The sequence below is a fragment of the Thermobia domestica genome, chromosome 15 (genome assembly GCF_964235325.1).
Source record: "Thermobia domestica chromosome 15, izTheDome1.hap1.1, whole genome shotgun sequence".
NCBI lineage: Eukaryota > Metazoa > Arthropoda > Insecta > Zygentoma > Lepismatidae > Thermobia > Thermobia domestica.
Genome location: NC_137468.1, coordinates 191,300,682 through 191,325,910, shown reverse-complemented (window position 1 = coordinate 191,325,910; position 25,229 = coordinate 191,300,682). Strand labels below are relative to the sequence as shown.

Genomic DNA, 25,229 nt, shown 5'->3' with positions numbered 1-25,229 from the left:
GATTCGTTATTAATCTACACGGACGCATCAAAATATCCGAACCTACATGTTGGAGCGGCTTTTTACATTCCTGAACAAAAAATCTTGGAAAAATTTAAATTACCAACGTTTACTTCCATATACGAAGGAGAAGCATTCGCAATACGTCAAGCGCTACTTTACATCAAAAGAAACAACATTAAAAACTCGGCTATATGCACAGACTCTTTAAGTGTGTTGCTATCCTTGCAAGCCACCCATTGGAATAAATTTACATCGTGGACAATTTTAAATATTAAATTTTTATACTCAACCATGGTCACAAATAAATTCAAGATAACATTTATTTTTAGCAAAGCTCACGAAGATATAGATAATAATTTAAATATTATTGACTCAGCTGCTAAACGAGCTTGTAAAGAAGGAAAGATTTCAAACATTAAGTTGGCTCCAGTTTCTTTCAAAGATCTGATAAACAAATATATCACAGAAGAATCTCAGAAGTGGATATCCAATACCGACTCAACAGCTGGAAAATTATATTGGGAAATTAGCAGGATCAATAATTATGATAATTTAAAAAACCTAATACTATGGTCAAGAAGAGAAGTTGTAATTTATTATCGACTCATATTTAGCACTGCGTTGATTCCCACTAAATTATATCAAATTAGGAAAAAATTGACATATCATTGTTGGTGTGACAAGGGGATTGGAACCTTAAATCACATAATATTTGAATGTGAATCCTTTCAGAATACAAGACCAATTCTTCTGAACAAATTATATCTTCATCTGGGTCAATCACCTTTCTCATACAAAAGTATTCTCGGATCAAAAAATTGGAAGGCCATACTAGCTATGATTCAATTTCTACAGAACACAGGAATTAACTTATAAATTAAAAAAAAAAAAAAAAAAAAAAATTACATTAATCATTTTTAATAATATCAAGCAGTAAACACATTTGTTGCACAATATTTCAGGGGTGCATCTAGATCGTCAGTTCAACCAACACCAGTTACGGTGAAGAAGACAAGACAAGACAAGAAGTAGGTGATTTTGAAATGTTTATTGTAACAATTTAGTACTCTTAACAATTTTATTTAACACAATTTGTCAAATCTACAGAACTTAACTCTTTGAATCCCGGCAATTCTAAAGAAAAAGGGGATATAGTATACGTAAAGCCGCGTCAGTTCCCGAAGGAGCTGGACGCTCATACTTTCAGGGATTATTCATTGAGTATCTACGAACTTACCAAGGGGGTAACAAAGCGACTTTGATTTACTTATCGACTGATACGAAAATAAAACAGAACGTACCTGTACTTCATATCTGCATGTGTAGTGCCCTTGTACTTTATCTATGACTATGTGTGTGTAAGGGGGGGGGGAATTTAACGCATATCGCATGTCTTGTGCACATGGATACTTCTTACTATTGCACTACGTAGAAAATTTATGGTATTTCATGTAGAAGTGGTAATAGAACACAGAAGAAACGTAGATCACGACGTTCTTATGTATACTATTACCGAAAAAGGTTCATGCGAAGCACTAATTCTAATATTATCATTTTACAGTCATATTTATTACATAATTAGGAAGAAGGCAACTGGATGTAAACGGTCGTGCCTATGAAGAAGAAGGTGTCCAATTGGAGACCGAAATGAAATGAAATGAAATGATTTTGAAATGTTTCCGTATCAGTTCTAATATGTTATTGTCATTAGGTTTATTTATTATTATTATTATTACATGTTATTTCTACACTGGTTTCCGTGCAGTTTTACTATACGGATCCACACATGTTATTGTCATTAGGTTTAATTATTATTACATGTTATTTCTACACTGGTTTCCGTGCAGTTTTACTATACGGATCCACACAGAAATTCATAAAAAAAAAAACATACTTTTTTCTCTCTGGTTTCATTTTCAGTACCTTCAGCAATCATTTTCGAGGTGTGCTCTTGCATTCTCCGGTGCAAATTCACTTTAACTGATTTGCAAAACACCAAGCAACGTGTAGTTATAATATATGGATTCATAGTATAAGTAGTAATAGGAGTACGAGTACTAGTAGGAATAGGAGCAAGTAGTAAGAGTAGTAGGAGGAGTAAGTGTGGGAGTAGGAGTAGTAGGAGAAGGAGGAGGAACGAGTTGGAAGCCGTGCAGAGGTTGTTTGGGTTCTGTTCTCAACACAGAATGGGGAAATTGCTAACTAACTAACTCTATGGCCTATGGAACCCGGAGGTTCAATGCCGCGTTCACAAAAGCTCTCCACTGACTTCTATCCTTAGCTAACTGCATCCAGTTTCTACTCTGTATTCCAATCTCTGCGAGATCCATCTTAATATTGTCCTCCCATCTGCGCCTAGGTCTTCCTAATGGTCGTTTTCCGATTGGTCTTCCAGTCAAGACTTTGAAAGCGTCTCTACTTTCTTTCATTGTAGCTACATGACCCGCCCATCTAAGCCTCCCAGACTTGACGACCCTAACAATGTTGGGTAAACCATATAAATTATGTAGTTCCTCGTTATGAAGTTTCCGCCATTCCCCATTCCCGTTCCTCTTGGGTCCGAATATTCGTCTCAGGATTTTGTTCTCAAATACTTTCAGTCTATGTTCTTCCCTCAGAGTAAGTGACCATGTTTCGCAGCCATACAGGACAACAGGCATGATTATCGTTTTGTATATTTTATGTTTCAAATTCCTCGACAGAATGGGGAAATTACTGACTTGCTAAAATTTTATGGCAGCTTATGAAAGATTACATGCGTACACTTAAGTACGCATCTCAGAGGTGAGTGCACACCATATTTCCATTACTTATACACAACTGTATATAATATTATTTAGAATTTCTTGTGTAAAATTTATAAATCTATGGATCGGTATAATAAAACTGCATCTTGGTTTCCTTGTAGATTTACAATGCACCTTCAAATTTTTAAAAATATGTTACTTCACTTTTTGTGCTATAAATAATTAACTAGTACATTCTTATTTCCTTGCTCAATCAATTGCATACAGATTGATAATATGCATGCAAACTGATCCGATCCCTTACGCATCCGGAAGAATGTAATAAAAACTATTTTCTAAAAATAGTGTAGACAATTAGTGCTAGATGGCCGCGAAAAAGTGGGAATGCGATTGAAGTTTTCCTGATTTCGTGATGAATATAGTTGTTTTTGGGCAGTCAGCCAAGTGAATTCTACGTTGTCCAACGTTTCGAGAACTGACAACATTCTTTGCGTCTTTCAGGTTAAGACAGGACCCTAAGACGCAGAAGGTGAGAGGAGAAGACATCCTGAAAACGAGAACAATGTCGTTAGTTCCCTAAACATTGGACGACCTGGAATTCACCTGGCTGATAGCCCGAGAACAACTGTATTCAAATTCGAATGCTTTATAACCGAGTGAGGGCGGGAGGGCACCAGGAGGAGCCGCGCGGGATACATCTGTGACAGATGGTATGTGCACAGACGAAGACCGTTAAAGAATATTTATATCGCATAAAATCAGCCCATTTGTATAGTTAGACCACTTGTTACGCACTAGTATCTCTATATTTGTAAAAATAAAATACATGTTTCCTACATTATGCATAAATATATCGCCAGTGGAAATTAAGGGTGATGGCTCTCCGGTGACCGAAGGAGTTTGTTAAATAGCATTCGTGCTTTTTAGTGGGCACCTAGCACAAGTTGGTACGTGTTGTATGCACTTAGTTTTTATGCCATACGTCCACACCGTATTTATACTCATGACTGGATCACAATTACAAATAACAAACCGTAATAATGACCAAGTGAGCCAGAATCACTACCAAGTAATTTGTGGAGAAACTAAATATTACCCCAGTGTTTGAATGGAATTATGTAATGAATGGATGAAACAACTGATTTTTGATAGATCAATTCCTTCATAGGTGCGAAATCAATGATTAATAGAGAGTGGAAAAATACCGTGGCGATGTATTAACCTCTACTCTACCCAGTCCGTTTTGTGAACAGCCACACTTTCTTTTAAGGTTGAGAGATCATGTGGCTGTTCAAACTCGAAGATCCCGAGTTCTAGTCTAGGTCCTTAGCTTGGCATAAAACCTGCAGTGCATAAAATATGAACCAACTTGTACTAGGTGGCCACTGAAAAGCACGAATGCTATCTAATCAAGTCAAGGTAGGAGCGCAGCAGAGGGGCCGCCTGGGAGTCAGCGACGGTAGGTATATGCATATTCGAAGATAATGGAAAAACACTTGATATGCCATAAAAACACGTGCTTTGCGTGTAGCACAACTTTGCGGCACTTCCATGATTACTTTATAGAATGCCTTCACATAACACTTCACTTCATCGTGTCTTGCTTATGGAACACTACGTGGTAAGAAGCACACTTTGCATTTTGTATATCTACTTTATTATGTGAGAGAAGATCCCGATGTATTTTGATTACTTATACATTCCTATTGTGAAATCAATTCGTACATTTCTTGTATAAAATAGGATAGCATTGAGATTCGAAAGGACAAGTGTTGCTAGAATCAATTGGCACCTTTTTCTCCCTTATTGCATCACATACCTCCTAGGTTAGTTACGAAAACAGTGAATTTAAAACACTGACACATCTGCTCTATTGGTAGTGTACATAATACGGATTCAGTACGCACTTTGGTACTTCATTTTCCTCCATAATTAGTCACCGTAAAGTGATCATCTTTATTAACTTCTTCGTTTGTCTGATGCTTAAATTTCGTATAATTCTATCAGTTTCCCCATATTTTTTTATAATATCCAAGGAGGGGAGACACTTAGCCCGAAATTAATGTTACAGTCTTTTGAATACATTCATTGATTTCAACCGTAATATAGCAGTTGTAATGGTTTGATACTTCTAACGTTACATTGTAAACATAAAACGTAAATAACAGTACACTTGTACCGGTTTCCTACGTTGTACAGAAACGCTTCGGCAATGAAACTTCTTATCTTAGGACATTGATTCCCTCATTTTGACCTTAAAATTACCATTTTTACGATGGGTGTATTGTAATTTTACACTTTGGTTTCAATGAAAGAGAATAAATTTAGATTGTAATCTAGCACATTTCGTGTTAAATAATCGTACCAAATATATGCTATACAAGGGCTAGGTATAACAATTGTTTGATTGAATCGTTAGCCTACAGAACAGTTCTAGTTCATCGTGCAGCATAGTGAAGTGGTTCCCAGGGGAATATCGTACCACTTCTTATGCAGCGCAGCGCTCAACTCCGTCAACGAGGATGGAGGAGGGCGTATCTCTCTAGTATTAGGTACAGTTCTAAGCATGTGTTTCAAAGTGAGGTTGTTTGGTCATGAAACCACAACTCATCTCGAGCAGTTTGACTTGGCGCATTGCCATCTGGGAAATTGCGTCATCGGCCACAAACATCTGGACCATAGGATGCATTTATTTTCTTAAGTTTAACATTTCTTTCTGATGCCTTTTAGGATAAAGGAGATGAATAATGTTGGTATAAAGTTTTTGTGCCTTCCGACCGGGAATCGTACTCGGGAATCAAAGGCGCACCCGCTAGCCACTGGTCATGCGAGGGGGCTTAGGATGCATAGGAACATATAAGCACTGTCACCAAGCAATCGATGCGCATTCTAGGACTTTGGTACAAGTTAACAGAAATATGGAACCTCTGTTCGTTAGCTACGTTCTACACGGCAATAATTTCACTTAAAATGGAATATTGTTCACCTATTTGGACAATAGCAGCTCCTACAAACCCATCCCGGCCGAACTCATTTGTAAACTTCTTCCTGGCAATAATACGGTTCAGAGTACCTCGCACACGTGCGATGACAAAGCACGAACTGTTACGAAGTCTAAATACTCAATTACCTGACACTCGTCTGAAAATCAGTGACCTCAAATAACTGTATAAAGCACACACGGTCAACTCAGGACCGAAATACTGCTCTCAGAAAAGTATTTCCGAATTCCCTTCAAACACATATCTTTTTCATATAGTACGACCTAGGCTTTCTATAGTTCAACGTTCTCTGTTCTACAGGCTTCCTAAGTTATACAACGAAATGTCACATAGACCTGTAGATTTACTTAATTCTGAAGCTGCATATAACTCTGCACTACGTCGTCATTTTACTGGATGAACTTTAGTCAGCTATTGTCAGCCTTTCTTGTTAATACGTAGATATTATTATTATTATTATTATTATTATTATTATTATTATTATTATTATTATTATTGCATTATGTTATAATCTCTTAGATTTGTTAGATATCCCCGTGTAAACTGACCTTCAGCTATCTGGCATTATTTTCGTAAACAAAATGTCCACCTGATCACCGGCAGTAATGCGTCCAGTGAGTGTAATCAGAAACCCCACCGAGTGACCCAGATCATCTCAAGAACAGTCCGTGTTACTCATAGTAGAAAGAAAAGAGTTTGGAGCAGAAGATTCGTTGGGTACCCGCTATACATAAACGCAGTCTGTTAATCGAAATAAGATGAAAGAGGTAAGAGACATCGGGTTACATTACGTATTTCCACTTATTGGCCGTTTTCTTTGAGAGTACAGTGAAATTTCTCAACTACGGACGCCGATTATTTGTGCGTAAATGAGGGGTTCCCGTTAGAGAAAAGTTAGAGAAATTTAGATTACTCACAGCGCAATAGGGTCATTGTATCAGTATACAGGGTGGCCCAAAAGTAGGTATACACCCCTGCATTGATCAAGTATAACATTCTAGCTTATAGGGAGCTCTCTCGTGGCTAAGCGGTTAGCGTACGCGCCTTTGGCGTGGGAGACCCGGGTTCGATTCCCGGCGGGAGCTCATGTGGTTCGGATTCCACGTCTCATATAGCCTCGCTGCTGAACGGGACACTAAACTAAAATCAAATCTAGCTTATAGGTTTATTTGATTCGGCTGTTCCGAGCTTAAGATATAAGTAAAAAGACATTAAGAACAAATAATAAAGGGACTAAGTCTACCTGATGATTAACAATAAGAAGTGATGTAAAAAGCAATGAGTTGATCAGTACAGAACTGTATATCTACTTTGGAGCCACCCTGTATATTGCAAATACATTACTTATAAATGTAAATATACCTAAATACCGTAGTCAGTATTCGAATTACTGAAGAAATTTGGTCTATAAAGAAACAAAAGCATCGCTGAGGGAAGTGTATACGGAAGCGTGTGCTGCAAATAATAATGTTTGTATGATAATATAATTCTTAAGTACAGGTCATGCCTCTATAAAACGTCCCTTAGTTCGTGGCTTATGAATTTCTTGGAGAAAAGTCTGCATTATTTGGCCGCCGTGTTCTCCTCTTGCTAGTTTCTGATCAAAATTTGCTTGTCAACTGTTGGATCAGTTGGAGGACTTATTTCCAAATTACAGAAAATATCTTCTCTGTTAGATACTTCTATTAAACACATTGGGAGTAAAAGAAGACTTTTTGCGACCGTAAAAGAAAGGCTTATCTCTTATAACAAAAAATGTATTTTTGGCTGGGCAAAAAAAAAAAAAAATTGTCTGTTTTATGGAGATGACCCTTAAAGGAGGTCTCACTGTACCATTTACAACCACATCCTGTGTATAAATCGTTATTAACGGTCATTAGCTGTTTAGAAATTCAGAATTCATGAAACTATAGTGGCCAGTTCTTTTCCATTCAGGGTAATAGGGAGAATGTATGATGGTGAATGTAGGTAGCTAACTAATAAAAATGACGTATCTTAATATGTATATCAATCTGAAATTACTAGGAAAAAAATGTGTTGTGCGGTTATTTAGTGCTCCTGCTAGAGGTGATACAAATTACCAAGGCGAGAGTACAAATATTGGTAATACAAACATAAATATCCATCTACACCGTGTTTCAAAAACAATGACCTGATTTTGGACGTTAATAATTACGGAACTTGATACGTACCGGCAAGGAAATGAGTATTGTTTGAATGGGCGTGGCCTAGAGTTCCAGAAAATCGCCGTTAGATGTTAGTCAATGCGTCTTCTCAGTTGCAGTCAGACAGAAGCAAGATAACGTTCTCTCATCAAAAGGCGTTTTGTGTGTTGCGGTTTGCAAAGACTGGCAAGTAAAGGTCACGTTTGGGTGAATCGAGTTGCTGCTTGAGACATATGTGATAGAGTAGTATTAAGTGTGCTCAATTATCAGGGAAGTTTTAGGTGCAAAGCTTAAAGGGTTTAGGAAATACAACCACTAGAACATTACATGGAGGTACATGTTATATTCGTAATACAGCGTGGTCAGGAAGTGGGCGTACCCCCTAATTGGTGTTTTCTGACGGTTTTAGATTTTACCCACATTTATTTGGTAATATTGTTTAGCATTGTCTGGTAACATTGCTTGGCATTTTCTGGCAACATTGCTATCCAAGTTCATTTGTTTTCTGCTTGGTAACAGTTATTTGCATTAAAGTTGGAGAAATCAACAATGTGCATCTTCACAGCTCCCGTTGCCTGGCCTCCAAGAAGTCCCGATCTGACGAACCAGACAATGCTCTCTAGGGTTTCATAAAGCACCAAGTAAGAAACAATCGATATAACACAACACAAGAATTACGAGCAGCTGTGGAACACCCCGTCACCCTCGTGACTACGGAGTCTCCGCAAAACATCTGCTAAAACTTAGCGCAGAATTCAGTTGTGTTATGACATGGATGGTGATCATACCGATGTTTATGACTATTAAGACTTCAAGGTAACTGCGTACAGACATTCTATCATAATTAGCACTGGGGGCCGCGGTGGCTCAGTGGTAGAGCGTTCACCTCTGGTATTTGGGGTCCTGGGTTCGATCCCAGCCCCCGCCAAGTGAACTTTCTGGGGGACAAACGCCGTGTGCGTGGGTTTTCTCGGGGTTCTCCCGTTTCCTCCCACTTTCTTCATTCCACCGTTTCATTCATTCCTCATCATCACCGTCTCCTTTAGCCTAACCGGCATAACCGTGGGACGTAAAACTCAAAGATTTCATTTCATTTTTCATAATTAGCACTATATTGTTGAAACTAAACGAGGGTACGCCCACTTCCGGACCACCCTGTACATAGTCCAAAACGTAAGACAGAACACCTATCATTTCCTCTAAACTAGTTTATGTTCGTGTTTCCGGCATATTTAAGTGATGAAACACAAGAGAAAGTTGTTTGTTTTGCAAATCCGTTTATATATATATATATATATATATATATATATATATATATATATATATACTAGCAGCGTTCACCCCGCTTCGCTGCGGTCACCCCGGAACGCAATAAACTTTGTTACTTAGATAATTTTTACTTTTTCGCTTTCAAGTGATATGATAAAAACCATAGAAGATTGCAGTAAATCTTAACATTATATCGCCTGTCATTTATGTTAACCCGCCCCGCTTCGCTGCGGTCATCCCGGTGCTGGCATATTGTAAAAGTGTCTGTAAAAATAAGCAAATCAATTAAAAAATTTTAAACAGAAGATTCAAGCTATTTTCCGCTGTATATCGCCTGTCATTTATGTTAACCCGCTGAGTGACACGGTCATGCGGGTTGCATATAAATACGTTTATTTTTACCTATGATGAACTAATAACAAAGGATTTGTACGTTATGGACACTTGAATGGTCAATTATCTCAAGACACTGGTAATTAAAAATTAAAGTGATATGATAAAAACCATCTAGGGTCCAAATCCTAATAACCCCCCAAAAATGAAAGAAATTGGTTCAGCCGTATTAGCGTGATGAGCGGACAAAGGATTTTGTACGTTCTCTTTTATATATATAGATATATATAGAAAAGTTACCAATTACTGCAATCAATATGCAGTTCAGAAAAGAGTGCATGTCTCGCACAAGTACTCTGCTCACAGTGAGCATACCTGACAAACGCAATCAAGTCGCTCTTGAAACATTCGTCGTTCAGAATTCCGTCAAAACAGTAATCGTAAGGAACGGTTCAACTTTCAGGTTCCTCACTCAAGTACCCAGCTTTATAGAAAGCGAATGGAACTATGTTGCGAAAATGAGGAGCACTCAACTGGTAAATTGTGAACGACTGAAGTTGTATGAACCTGTCACAATGCTAAATATTCACGTCACTTCCTGTTATTGCTGTATCAGTGATGAAATGAACAAAGGCTTTGTATGGACGGAAGAATTGAACATCCAGAGGTTGAATCATGCCACTACATCCACCAGGTATCAACCGTTTGATTAATGCAAAGCCTTCTGGCACGCACTGTGACGAAAGACTGTCGTATTTGTTTGCAGACCATGAATCAAGTAATAGGAGGAATTTCTCCCTATCACCTGGAATGCTTTTCCGTATGACATCCTAAAAGAAAATCTTAAGATCCTGCTAGTTCATGTTCACTGTTTTACCAGCAAATGAGATTAAGATTACATTAGCCGTCTCTGCTGGTTTTACTGCAGGGAACCTACCGCTTGGTCCAACCACCAGAACATACATGGGACGCGGAATTTCTCCATCCATGGACACAACTGGCATTATGATATAGGAATGAGATGTTGCACTCACATATCCCACTGTTGTTCTGATCTTCACTAATCCTTCCTCCCGCTACGTCAAGTACGAATGCAATTCCTTCTCGAAGCGACTTTGATTCGCATTGAAGACATTAGCAACTGGAATGTCATCAGCAACCATAAGTTCAAGTACAGAAATAGACTATAACATATACTTCATGTGTCGTTCTAGTGGCTGTATCTTCTAAACCCTTTGAGCTTTGTACCTAAAACTTCCCTGACATATTGAGCACACTGAGTACTACTCTATCACGTATGTCCCGGGCAGTAACTCGATTCACCCAAACGTGACCTTTACTTGTGAGTCAGTGATTAGTGATTTTGGTCCAGCGTGCTTTTCGTGGGTGTTTTGGCGCCTATGGGACCCCGGAACCTTCATGACATCATTGATGACGAAGGAGACTCACCGAAAGTCACAGCCGCCAGAACAGCTCTAATCGTGGATACACTGTGTAAAGTTTATAACGAATTTAGCTATCGTCTAGATGTTCGTACGGCTGCTGGTGGACCACATAAAGCATTTGTAATAGCACAGCTAAAACTTGAAGATTTTGTATTTTGCAATTTATCCCATTTTTGTAGTATGTATTTATCAGTACATGTGGACTTTTAAAATCAGGACTTTCTTTGAGAAACACTCTGTATTTTACTTCAGCAGGTCTGCCACCTGCCAAGTTTGATCTCTTGCATGAGTTTGGTTGCAATTGTGCCATATATAATGTCCTTGATTTTTGACGCAAAAAGCAAATAATAAAGGGCAAAATATGAAGTTTATAAAAACTTTATTTAACAATACTAATCTGGATGTATTCCTGTGATGAATATCAATTTGTTCTTTTATTTTAATTTATCATCTATATTTCTACCAAAATACTCGATTGCCTTCAACAGGATAATTTTTGACCCTATGTATATGTTTACCTATTCACATATTGCACTTCAGTGCAGCATCTAAATTGTAACTGAGTATTCCAGTACTTTAACAAACAACGAAAACACTCTATAGGAATGTTCTATGTACAGTACCTCTCTATTTCCTATTTTAAAAGACTAGCAAAATACCCATTCTTTGCACGGGGAGAATACGTTTCATTTTGGACACAGCATCGAAAGTGCCACTGTTCGTCTCAGTGACCCCGAAAACTATGGATTCGACACTAATATCGGTCATTTTAGATCATTTTTATCCTATCTGCTCCCTCTTCCAAGTTGCGGGTCTGAATTTACATTTAAACGGTATCGAAAGTATCACTGCTCATCTCACCGACCTCAGCACTAATATCGGTTACTTTCGATCATTTTTAAATATCTTCCCCCTCCCCTAAGTTGCACCGTCAAAATGAAGTGATAAAAACCGTCCCAGGCCAGAACCTCATCTATGTTGAAAACTTGAACCAGATGGGTTGGATGGTTCAAGAATTATTAAGTCACAAATGAACTCACTTTCAGTTTTATGTATTTTTATATATCTCCCCCTCCTCTAAGTTCTACCATCATAATGAAATGATAAAAACCATCATGCCCGAACCTCATCTAGTAAGACATGTGATCAAGATCGATTGGGTGGTTCAAGAGGTATAGATTTAAAAGTGCACTGCGTCAACGCTCTTGTCTTTGGTGCGAGCTGTTCCTGGTTCAATTCCCAGTGGGAACACTCGGTCGAAGAACTTTTTTTTCAGGCTAGCCATCCTTAGTGGGATATTCTTGGGTTTTCCTCACTCATATTACACAAATGCCAGAATGATACTTAATATCGTGGTCCCAGACCGCTTTCTTCCTTCCCTTCCCATTCCTTTCTTTATCTCCAATTCTCCGGGTAGTATGATCGCCTAGAGACATGATCTCACACACGAAACGAGTTAACATGGCCATACATGGCTCGACCCCAGAAATCTTAATTTCTAATCCTAATCGCTTAAAAGTGCATTGGTATAATGCCATATATATAACCAATAGTATGGTTAAGACAATATATATTAATACTTACACGTTAACTTAATTCAGCTTCTGAAACAAAATCGAAAAAGTAATTTGAAGCCTTCTACCAATGTAATATGAATGGTGAAGAAGGTACTTTGTAACAGATTTTTCGATTTTGTTCCAGAAGCTGGGTAAAGTTAACCTATAAATAAAAAGTATTAATAGATATTGACTTAAAACAGTTTACTTGTAAATAATTTAATACTTTGATAAGATCTGTTCTTCGTAACCGCATCTAGATATTCTATTCTTGGTCTTCCTCTTCCTGGTTTTCCTTTTGCCTTTCCCTCTATCAGTACAGTGGTCAATCGAAGTGTCAAATAAGATGGCCAAGCATGCTGTTTCTTGTTTTTCCTATTATCTTCATAATCTGTCGTCCTTCATTAGCTTCCTTTAGTACGTTTTCATTCCTTTTCTTTTCGGTCTATAATATGCGCAGGATTCTGCGCCAATACCACATGTCAAATGCTTCCAGTTTGGATATTTCAGTTTTTCTCAATGTCCAGGTCTCTGATCCTTAAAGCGCCACGCTCCATTCCAGAGTCTTAATAAATCATTTTCGAACAACATCCAGTGACACATTTCTTGATGTTAATAGTCCTCTTTTCCTATTGAATGCTTGTTTAGCCTGCGCTATTCTGGAACTTACGTCTTTTTCACTTCTTCCGTCCGTCCGAGGATATTAGACTTCCTAAATAAGGGAACGTCTTAACGTCTTCGATTTTCTCTCCCTCTTGTCATACGTTTGCCCCTTCCTGTCCTGCTCTTGTGCACTTTATCACTTTGGTTTTCTTCTTATTTATCTTCATTTTGCATGTGTTTTTTCCAGTTGGTCTTTTAGGTTTGAAAACGTTTCCTGCAAATCCTTTTCATTCTCTGCTATCAATGCTGTGTCATCAGCAAACCTTATTGTGCTGAAAACTTGGCCTTTCTTATTTTTATCGAAACTTGAATATATAGATTCTTATATTTTAGTTGTTACTGAAGTGCTATGCACCAGTATGTGAATAACCGATCATCTTTACAGTCTAAGCTCAAAAATCATTCTACCTAGGTAATGAAAAGTGCTCGCGTATCTCGCCAGAAATATAGATGAGAAGTTAAAAATAATTGAACAAATTGATTGTCATCACAGAAACACATCCAGATTAGTATTGTGTTAAATTTTGATATGTGTTCCATACGCTCAATTAGTTGTTTATGAAAGGTACTGAAATGCTCGTTTCATAATTGGTTGTAATGCTTTGTTGTAATTTTCGATAAGAATCGATTGTCTTTTTTTTAATACTCAACTTTTTTTTTCTTTTAATAGATGTTAAATAAAGCGATACATAGAGTGAATGCGAGGACCCTGTCTTCGCGTGGAAGATACTATCAGGTACTAAACGTTTTATTATATTTTGAATTTCATGCAGTTTATTAAGATAATTAGTTGTTTTTAATAATGTAAAAAGTTTTTTTTTTTTTAATAGATATATATATATACAGAAAGATAAACAGTAAATTCTGAACAGTCAGTTATAAAAGGAAAACTTCTAATAATTTTCAAGGAGATAATGTACCTAAAATGGAAGCCACATTTCCTCGCTGAACTGCTGTGCTGATACGTTGTATCAGAAAAGTAATAGCCCGCTTGTAACCAGTAACGTGTGCAATACGTTGGCCTACTTCTTTGATGAAATTGAGCCCTTCGAGGCCCCAAATGCCGCTCGATTCAATGGCTACGGGCACGAACATGTATCTATCGAATTGTTTTATTGTTTTTGATCATATTAGTTTAGGGTAAATCATGTCTTTATTCTTAGGGTAAAGCACAATGAATATGGTGTGTTGAATAACAAGACTCGAGAAGTTTACAGAATTAAGAGCCTGACTTAACGTAAAAATAATACATACAAAATTTTCCATTTTTATTTTGCTTGTTTATTCATAAGTGAAAGGAGATATGAAATACAACTTAACACAACCATAGATAATATTATTCTACTACCATCCATATTATTATTCTGTTACAGTGTTGCCATCCATAGAAATTACAGTGTTACCAGAATAACATTTCACCCAAAATCTAAGTTAAGGCAGCGACTAGAGGAACGAACTCAACTGCATTTGATTACGTATCATGTGTTGTTTTGGTATCCTGTGAACTTCTTTTTAAATAACATTATTAATAAAATACCATCGTTAGAGCAGTCGACGGCTTAGTTTACTTTCCCGAGCAACCTGGTATATTAACATTTCAACATTTTGTATACACATCTCCTGGACCGTCTTAATGAAATAATAGAATGTATATCAAATAATAAAACAGTCTAACAGCATCTAAGTAAAAATCAATCAGTTTTTCAGTGATATAGTTCTCGCTATCGTCTTTTTTTAACTACCTATGTTGCTCGAAAAACTATAATTCTGGCAGATAATCTTTACTGTATAAGCAGTGGTTGTAAACGTCGATATTATTCATCTATATATATATAAAAGAGAACGTACAAAATCCTTTGTCCGCTCATCACGCTAATACGGCTGAACCAATTTCTTTCATTTTTGGGGGGTTATTAGGATTTGGACCCTAGATGGTTTTTATCATATCACTTTAATTTTTAATTACCAGTGTCTTGAGATAATTGACCATTCAAGTGTCCATAACGTACAAATCCTTTGTTATTAGTTCATCATAGGTAAAAATAAACGTATTTATATGCAACCCGCATGACCGTGTCACTCGGCGGGTTAACATAAATGACAGGCGATATACAGCGGAAAATAGCTTGAATCTTCTGTTTAAAATTTTTTAATTGATTTGCTTATTTTTACAGACACTTTTACAATATGCCAGCACCGGGATGACCGCAGCGAAGCGGGGCGGGTTAACATAAATGACAGGCGATATAATGTTAAGATTTACTGCAATCTTCTCTGGTTTTTATCATATCACTTGAAAGCGAAAAAGTAAAAATTATCTAAGTAACAAAGTTTATTGCGTTCCGGGGTGACCGCAGCGAAGCGGGGTGAACGCTGCTAGTCTGTAATATATATATAGTTTTCTGTCTGAAAATTATTTAAATGTAGTTCTTTTTGCAAATTACTAAATGTAAACTAAAAACAGGAAATTCGTGTTATTATTGAGTTCAAAATCTCTTGTCATCACGAATTCTGTCGTGGAATTTGATGCTTAAAATATATAAAATGATAATTATGCCAGTTGTACTGTATGGTTTCGAAACATGGTCGCTTACTTTGAGGGAAGAACGTAGACTGAAAATATTGAGAACAAGATCCTGAGACAAATATTCGGACCCAGGAGGAACGGGAATGGAGAATGTCGGAAACCTCATAACAAGCAACTCCATAATTTATACAGTTTGCCAAACATTGTTAGAGTCATCAACTTTAGGAGGCTCAGGTGGGCAGGTCATGTAGCCAGTATGAAGAAAGTAGGAACGCTTTCAAAGTCTTAACTGGAAGTCCAATCGGGAAATGACCATTAGGAAGACCTAGGACAATGTTAAAATGGATCTTGCAGAAATAGAAATACAAAGTAGAAACTGGATTCAGTTCGTTAAGGACAGAAGCCGTTGGACAGCTTTTATGATCGCAGTATTGAACCTCCGGGTTCCATAGGCCATAGTTAGTTCCTCGAGCAACGTAAGTTTTTAAATGAACACATTGCCCATGGCGAGAAATTTATCACTGAAACTGCTTGCAATTGGCTTTTACTGGCATCTTTCAGATGAGTGTTGGGCCTCTATTATTATTATTATTATTATCTCCTGAAACTACTGACGTTCTACTCTGATCTGGGTTTGAAGGAACGACTATCTGTGCAAGTGTGATAATTTTGAATTCTGTATTTTAAGCATTGCCAATTAATGACATTTCTGATTTTATAAAGCTTCTTATACACGTACTAGGGGCGCTGTGGCTCAGTGGTAGAGCGTTCACCTCCGGTGCTTGGGTTCCTCGTTCGATCGCAGGTCGCGCCGTGTGGACTTTGTGGTGGACAAACACCGTGCTCGTAGGTTTTCTCGGGGTTCTCCTGTTTCTCCCACTTTCTTTATTCCTCTATTTCACTCATCTCTCATCATCACCGTCTCCTTTAGTCTAACCGACATAACTGTGGGACGTAAAACTTAAAGATTTCATTTCATTTCTTATACACGTATATATATGTATATATATATATATATATATATATATATATATATATATATATATATATATATATATATATATATATATATATATATATATATATATATATATATAGGCTTCGGATTTTTAGGTCCCAAAACATTCAAATTAGAATTTTAAAAAGTGCATTTTAGGATTTTATAGGTTTTTAAAAACACCGTTTAGGATTATTAGCGTTATATTACTGAAAACGGAATATTACTACACTTGAAACACTTTGTTAACTATTTCGTACTTAAATGGTAATCTTAATTTAGTAAGGGGGGCGCGGTGGCTCAGTGGTAGAGCGTTCACCTCTGGTGCTTGGGGTCCCGGGTTCGATCCCAGCCCCCGCCAAGTGAACTTTGTGGTGGACAAACACCGTGCTCGTGGGTTTTCTCGGGGTTCTCCCGTTTCCTCCCACTTTCTTCATTCCACCATTTCACTCATATCTCATTATCACCGTCTCCTTTAGCCTAACCGGCATAACCGTGGGACGTAAAACTTAAAGATTTCATTTCATTTCATTTTTTCTTAATTTAGTAAGCTTTATGCTAACCAGTCTTTTGCGTAATAAAAATAATAAAACTCTTCTTACCTTATACTTTTTGTTGATAGTTGAAATATAGTTTAACATATGTATGGCCTGTCGTACTATAGTAGTAGTTTTTTGTCAGTTTTCTTATATTTGAAATTTTATACAACACCACAAATATCACTTCACTTTTCTAACGATACACTGAGGAAATACGAATGTTCAAATATTGTTTTTCCGTCACTTTTCATGTTTTCTATAGCACAAAAAGTGGTCACTTCACTCTCTGTAATGGCACTGAACAACAAAATATTTGGCAAGATTTTCTGTTGTGAACTTTTTCCTGTCGTCTGACAAAATTCTCTTGAATGCAGAAAAACTGCATTCCACATCACACGATGTAAGAGGCGCATATTTCATACTGGCTAATTCCTGGGGTTTCCATAGCAAATTTTCTTGGACATTGTCTCCACGAAGAATTTGGCCCACTATTTGTGAAATCAGGACTGCGTTTCAAAACCGCCTCCAACTTGTCCGCAATTTTTGTTCCAACTTCCCCAGGTACTTTTTTCTCTTTTATTGTTTGAAGAATTTGAAGAGCTTCTGTTAGTGGAAGAGACTTCTTCTCCAATCCAGTGATGGCTTGAGGCAGATGAGAAAAGTTGGCTTTAATGTAACTTAGTTGTTGTACAGCAAACTGTGACTTCAGTGCTTTCTTTGCAGACGTGATTGAAGCGGCTTCAATCTCGTCGAGCGAATCGATGACCTGAACAATGCTTTCAAAATTATCTGCATAGTACAGTGCTGCTGAGAGCCACGTTCCCCAACGGGACACAACGGGCTGCGGTGGCAGTGGTGTGTTTGTAAGCATATCCTTGAAGGTAGCCACTCTGTTAGGAGCTTTCAAGAAAACCTTCTTTACAGATGAAATTATGTCGTTTACGATTGGGTGTAATTCTCGAATGATTTCTGCTACACGATGGAGTCCGTGTGCTAAACAGGTGACGTGCAACATGCGAGAATGGAAAGCCTTCAAGCATTCACCCATTTTCAACATATACGCTGCACTGTCTGTAACCAATAATCTCAGTCTATCTTTTTTTTTTTTTTTCATTTGGGCAAAGCAATTGTAAAGCTTCCTTAACAGCGATGGCCAACGTCGAATGGTTTGTTTTGGGCAGTTCCTTACATAGAATAACGTGAGGGAGTCCCGGCTCTTCACAGTCAAGTTTTCCCACGATTACACTTGCAATGTATCTGCAACAGCTATCCGTTGTTTCATCCACACTTAACCATATGAGGTTGTCACCAATGTCCTCTCGAATTTCTTCAATTGTCTTTTCATACAGCATGGGCAAATATTTTTTTCGAAGAGCTATATATGAATAATCCTAATTGTTTAAAAACATTAAAAAAATAAAATTCTTAAAATGATAATTTATTAAACTCACCTGCTTGTCACATGCTTGGCAAAAGATGACTTTGCCATCAGTTGTGAAGTTATTGTCCGATATTTTCCATTCTCGAATTAGAGCACTTTTGGATGATTTTTGTTTCGGCATGATCTTTCCTTTTCAATTCCAATCTTCAATGTTATGAAAACTCGTACAAATGTGATATGATCCAAATGCAATCCCAATAAACACACTTCCTTCTCCTTTCTTACAAGGTTAGAACACTGACACAATGTCCATTGCTGACAGGGAGAAGAGGTCAACGTCATCAGCTTGAACTTTCTGTCGAATGACCGCGCACCTGTTGTTGCTAAAAATAAACATGCTGCCCCACTTATTCACAATCGCAGCCGCAAATTACAAAGAAACATGCTGTGTGAAGGAAACCTTGTTATTGTTGTTAAAAACTGGTTGACTACGTGTGTGAAAATATTTTTCAAGTTAAAAATAACTATAAAGAATCATTTAGAACGTTATAGGTTCTAAAAGCTAATTTAGGATTTTTTAGGTCCTAACCCCCCAATTAGGACATTTTAGGTCCTATAAAACTAATATAGTTCTACTTATAGCAACTTGAAATGTAAAGAAAACACGAATTTTTTGCATTCACTGTACAGGAATAAAATAGGTTCGAACCTAAGAATCCGGAGCCTATATATATGTGTTGTGTTTTGTGAGGCTCCGTTCTAATAGGCCAAAAGCACAAAAATCGTATAATGATAATAATAATAATAATAATAATAATAATAATAATAATAATAATAATAATAATAATAATAATAATAATAATAATAATAATAATAATAATAATAATAATATTGGTGTATCTCAGTTTAAACGTGTTTCAGCCGTCCCTGGCAAGTGCAGATTATTTGAAGAGTTCTTCTTCTCCAAAGAACTTCCTGACCATATGACAGGTGTCTAGTATTACTGATCTTTGTAAGTTTGTTAGAAGATGTTTTGCGGTTTTCTGCTCAAGTTTCGTCATAGTACGTTTAGGGTCAATTGCAGTAACTGAAATAATGATTGGTCTTACTTTAACTTTCTGACATTTCCATAGCTTCTTGATTTCGTCTGCCAGCTCATTTTATTTGCTTATTTTTCTACTGAATGTTGTTGTATGTTATGAGTGAGTGGTAGTGCTACATCTATCAGGGTTACTTCTTGATCAATTTTATTGATAACAGTGAAGTAGGGTCTGTTTGCAGGTACCGTAACATCTGTTCTGATTTGTCGTTCCTAGTAGAGTTTTTATTTGTCGGTTCCAACTACTGGACTTCACTGGTATTTATAGTATGGCTTGATATCGGCAGTCAATTCCATGTTATGTGTCAAAAACAGGTGAATGATTTTTACAACATTGTTGTGTTTTTTTAGATAGTATGTGGGACCATTATACGGCATGAGCCTGTGATGTGTTCAGTAGTTTCTGATGTGTCTCCGCATTTTTTGCATTTTTCGTCCGACACTTCTTGCTTCAGTATGTACTTACAGCAGTTCAAGTTTGGTATCGCTCGGTCTTGGATGGCAATCATAAATTATATTACTTCAGAAAAGACTCCAGTTTTCTTTATCCAGGCGGTTTATTATTATTATTTTTTTTTTATACATATATATATATATATATATATATATATATATATATATATATATATATATATATATATATATATATATGGCGAACAACGTGGGGAATTCCTGGGGTTTCCAAATTTAGATTCTGTGTTACAAAATGCATCAAATTCATACCGTTGAGTCTGATGCACAGAAATTATTATTATTATATTTTATTTTTGTTTTTTATTTTATTTGTTTATTTTGTGTGTGTGTGTGTGTGTGTGTGTGTGGCTGTGTATCAATCGAAGTTAATAAAGCGGAGGGTTGCCAGCGACCTGGAAAACCTGAAAAACCTGGAAATGTCAGGGAATTTTGTGTATTGATATTAATTTTTTTAGAGGACTAATTACCGCTTTGTCGAGCAGATTTTTCGTCATGTACTTGAAAACTTATCTTTCCTAAGAAATTCTGTCAGATTAGGTGGACTGAAAATGTCATTGTTGCAAAGTGTGCAATAGATTTGTTTCCTGACATTAAGAAATACATACAACAGTACAAAAAGAATCTCCCTGAACATCTGTTCAGAAGACAGTCGATGATTCCTTAACGCTAGCTAAGTTAGCATTCTTTGTTTCCCTTTCAAAAGGTCTAGAACCTTTTTTTTGAGAAGATTCCAATCAGATCTACCTTTCCACCATTTTTGGAATCCAAGTACGAAGAATTAATCCGAAGAATCATGAATAGATTCGTTTAGAAAGAGATTTAACAGAAAGCAGACTCTGTTTTGAAATTGCTTCGAGTGGATGTGAATGATGTGAATCAGTTGGCTGTTTGTTCCAAGGTCGAGGCTGCTTTTGGTGCAAAGAAATTTTTAGAACAGAGTAAAGTTAATGAGCGTTGTAAACTTGAGTTTTTGCTTGAGTGTAGAAATTTTCTGGCACGTACAACTTCAAAAATTATTGAAAAATACAAAATAGTGCGAAATCTGTCTTCTTATTCGAAATAAAATTTGCACTAACCAAAGTGTAAGCGTAGGGAAGATGTACAGGGTGTTCAGAAAATAACTATGCAGTACATAACTTGCTGAATTTTATTTTTCATAAACCACTTTAAACAACTGAAATTAACTCGAAGCTAAACTTTAATGTCATGGAAGTTATAAGAGATGCTGGAAGTGATCCCCTTGCACTTGAAGACACAGTTGCACACGTTTCTGCATGTTGTTGAAGACGTTGTGCAGAACATCGGGAGTGATGTTCCGAATGTGACGTATCAATGCAGCTTGGAGTTCTTGTGCCTTCATAGGCCTTTCCCCTCAACGTTCCCCATAGAAAGTAATCCGGTGGAGTCAAGTCGGGTGAACGCGGAGGCCAGGGAACTTGTCTCCATTGCGGAACACATGCTTCACAAGAAACATTCTTAGTTCAATCGTCAGCATTGATGACTTGGATCACAATGATGTCACACAAGACGTTGGTCTTCAATCAAACCGGGCCTGTGTACAAATACAAATACCTGGTCAAATATGATTCAAATATGTTAAACAATGGAAAATGTTGTATTACTAATTGACAATCTCTGCACTGACATATGGCACTGCATAGTTACTTTCTGAACACCAGGTATAATGTTCTTGAACTCTATAACAAGAATATAGTGTAGCTGCCAAAGCTGAAAATAGTAAACCATCAATTTTCCAAATTGTCTGATTCAGCGAAAAAAGAGTGGAAGAAAGATACGAACTATGTAATGTATACACAGATAGGTTAGATGTCTTTTGTCGTAACCTACTTGGTAATAGTGAATTCGTTGACTTGTGGAACAAAATTAAGATGTTACTTGTGCTTTTCCCATGGAAATGCTTCCGCTGAGAAGGGTTTCTCAGTTAACAAAGACATACTGGTGGAAAATATGCATGAAAAATCTTTGTCGAGTTTACGAGTTGTTCATAATACTATAAAATGTACTGGAGGACCCCTTGGTATTAATGTAGACTCAAAAATACTTCTTCCGAGACCACGGTTGCTCAGTGGTAGAGCGTTCACCTCTGGTGCTTGGGGTCCCGGGTTCGATCCCAGCCACCGCCAAGTGAACTTTGTAGTGGACGAACACCGTGTGCCTGGGTTTTCTCGGGTTCTCTCGTTTCCTCCCACCTTTTTCATTCCACTATTTCATTCATTAATCATCATCACCGTCTCCTTTAGCCTAACCGGCATAACCGTGGGACGTAAAACTCAAAGATTTCATTTCATTTCATTTTTCAAAAATACTTCAGTACGTACGTGAATCATATGCATGTTATGAGGAATCCATGCAAAGGAAACCACTGCAAACGAATTAAAGAAAGAAAAAAATAATAACCACATAGCTGATCAGATTACGATTTTAGAATAAAAGAAGGCAAAACTTTCATTAGAGACTTCCTTTGAATACGGTTTGGAGCATGAAATTGAGACGTTGAAAGCTTCCCTAAGGTAGAGAACTGGAAACTAAGGAAACATACAGTAGTAATTTGTTTAATGTGAACTTCCATAACATAAATTATTTATATAGACTGCAATCATAAGTACGGTGATGTAATTTTATTATAGTGAAAGAGATGTATCACAGATTTAAACCTTGTTAATTGTATATTTAATTAAAAAAAAGAAAAAAAGAAAAGAACGAATGGAAAGCAGTGGATGGATGTTGTGGAGGGCTTTCCATTCATTCTTCTTTGGAGGAAGGAATTATGCCTGGAAAAACCTTGAATTTTCAGGGAAAATCGCTTTGAAAAACTCCTGGCAATCCTGAAAGCTATTTACTGCATACTTTTAAAGTGTATTATCATTTTTCATATTATGTTAAAGTTATTGAAATGAATTGTTTGGAAATAATGATGTCCTAACTCCTGTCTAGATTCTCTTTATCCTAATTTAACGTGGAATTTTGAGTGCTGAAAAGACATAATTCAGTTATGGTTCTCTGAATGTGTGAAAACGCACATGTGAAAAATTTCAATTTTCTTTACACGATGGCCAGTGTTTTGTAAGTGCCTTGAGAAACCATATGCCGACGGATTGTACACGTTGATGTCTCTATTATTTTACCCTAGTTGATATACTTGTCACAATCATGCCAATACAACTTGCTCATTTCTAACTAAAAGGTTTGTTATTATTAAATATATAACCTATTAATATAAGAACTAGTGCGTATTCTCACTGCATTTTTTTCCTATAAATTTTATTTATTTATTTATTTTACTTCCAGTATGTGACGAAGGTTAATGCAAGTACGAAAACTGACCCAAATTTAGATAAAGATATTACAATTCCAACAAACGCTAAAACAGATATTATTGGGCCTCCCGATCCCGTATCAAATCTTCGACCAATCCGCTTCCACATCCCAGCCAATGAATCGCCAATTGAAAAACAGTATCGTTTGAAGAGGGAAGAAATACAGCAGTGGAGCCAAGAATTCTGGACAACGCACAATAGTAGATTTTTCAAGGTATGACTGCTTTACTTAAAATAGTTTTATAGACCCTTGTACACTGTTTTGTAGACCCTTCAACGTCTTGTGTCAAAATAAGTTTTGTGGATTAAAGGGGCGACATGTGAAAGTACCGCCCAGGGCGGCAAAACTGCTAGCGCCAGCCCTGGTATACTCTCATATCAAACATTAAAATGAAACGAATACTGAAGTATATTCTCATATCAAACATTAAAATGAATACTGAAGTATATCCTAACTATATATAAAACTACATGAACTGACATAAAATAAAGGGGTACTTCCGTTGACGTGGAGAGTTGATATTTGGCATGATTGTAGCTTAGCTGAAGTAACCAACAGGAAAATTGCCAAAAGTGAATATTTTTAACATTTAGGAAGTCTACAGTTCACGCGCAAATTATTGACGCGACACAAGTGAAAGCTAGAACCACAAATAAAAAGATGTTGAACACACCACAAAATAAAAGTTAGAATACTTAGCGGATAGCATTTTGTTGAACGTCCTTTCCTCTTTTTGCATACTTTCAGTGTCGGCAAAAACACTCAAGGCGAGATTTTGGAGGGTAACAAGTACAAATTGTCCCAAACCTTCCTGATAGCAGCTTCAATAGAGGCAATGTAGAGATGTCCATCCCTTTAAACGTCTCTTCATGATAGACCATAGGCTTTCTATGGGCTTTGTCCAGACTTCAAAAACTGGAACGCAAGCAGGAATGGAGAAAGAACCGGTTCTGATCCACTTTAGAACCGGTTCAGGCACCAAGAACCCATGCTAAAGATAGGAACCTGTCCGGAGCGTTTTCACAAGAAATTGGCGGTTCATTTTCCATCCCTGGACACAAGCATCTTTAAGCCAAAATATCACACTTTTGGCTGTATGACAAGGAGCTCTATCTTGAATAAAAAAGACGTTTCACTGTTCGCAAAGGACAATTCCAATACATCGTTTAATAGTTCAGAATAGACAAACTGATTGATGGTCTGGTTTTTAGGGAGAATAACTAACTCTCCTACATCACCATAAGTAAAGGAATCACAGACCATGATACTAGCAGGGTATTTTACAGGTGGACAGGTGTACTGAGAAAGGGTGCGATTAGCACGAGGAAAACGATACATTCGCGGACAGCCAGTGCCACTAACAAAAAACGTGGCTTCATCAGTCCATAACACTTTTTTCCCAGTCATTAACAGTCCAGGTACCATTTTTTTAAATATATATCCTGCTTTCCTGCTATATATACAGTATATAAATAACAGAAAGCCAGTCTTTTCTTACGATGATTCTCTGTAAGAAGAGGTTTCTAGCGAGCGCTTTAACGTCGTAGCCCTAAGTCGCCATAAATTTTCTCCTGTACCGTCCGAAGGGGCACATTACCAAGGAAAGCAGGATTGTTTTCTTTTAATTCCGTACCTATTAAAGAAGGTTGCTTTTGAATCTGCCGTTTCATGATCTTTAGCGTTCTTTGAG

At 37.0% G+C, this 25,229-nt stretch overlaps 1 protein-coding gene across 8 annotated transcripts in view; it reads left to right on the top strand.

The window, feature by feature from the left end:
- Window positions 1-400: 400 nt before the first annotated feature.
- Window positions 401-25,229, top strand: part of Coa8 (Cytochrome c oxidase assembly factor 8) — a 32,147-nt gene continuing 7,318 nt past the window's right edge. Inside the window, exons 1-3 of one of the 8 annotated variants that reach the window (XM_081740602.1) lie at window positions 401-1,031; window positions 13,854-13,919; window positions 23,510-23,752. In XM_081740602.1, the coding sequence (XP_081596728.1) occupies window positions 13,854-13,919; window positions 23,510-23,752 (309 nt within the window). In that variant the 5' untranslated portion in view covers window positions 401-1,031. Of the gene's footprint in view, window positions 1,032-1,133; window positions 1,248-1,400; window positions 1,525-1,656; window positions 1,715-2,175; window positions 2,788-3,236; window positions 3,461-6,495; window positions 6,520-13,853; window positions 13,920-23,509; window positions 23,753-25,229 lie in introns of those variants that run through there. The other 7 variants (XM_081740607.1, XM_081740604.1, XM_081740606.1 and 4 more) reach the window with 7 other exon arrangements.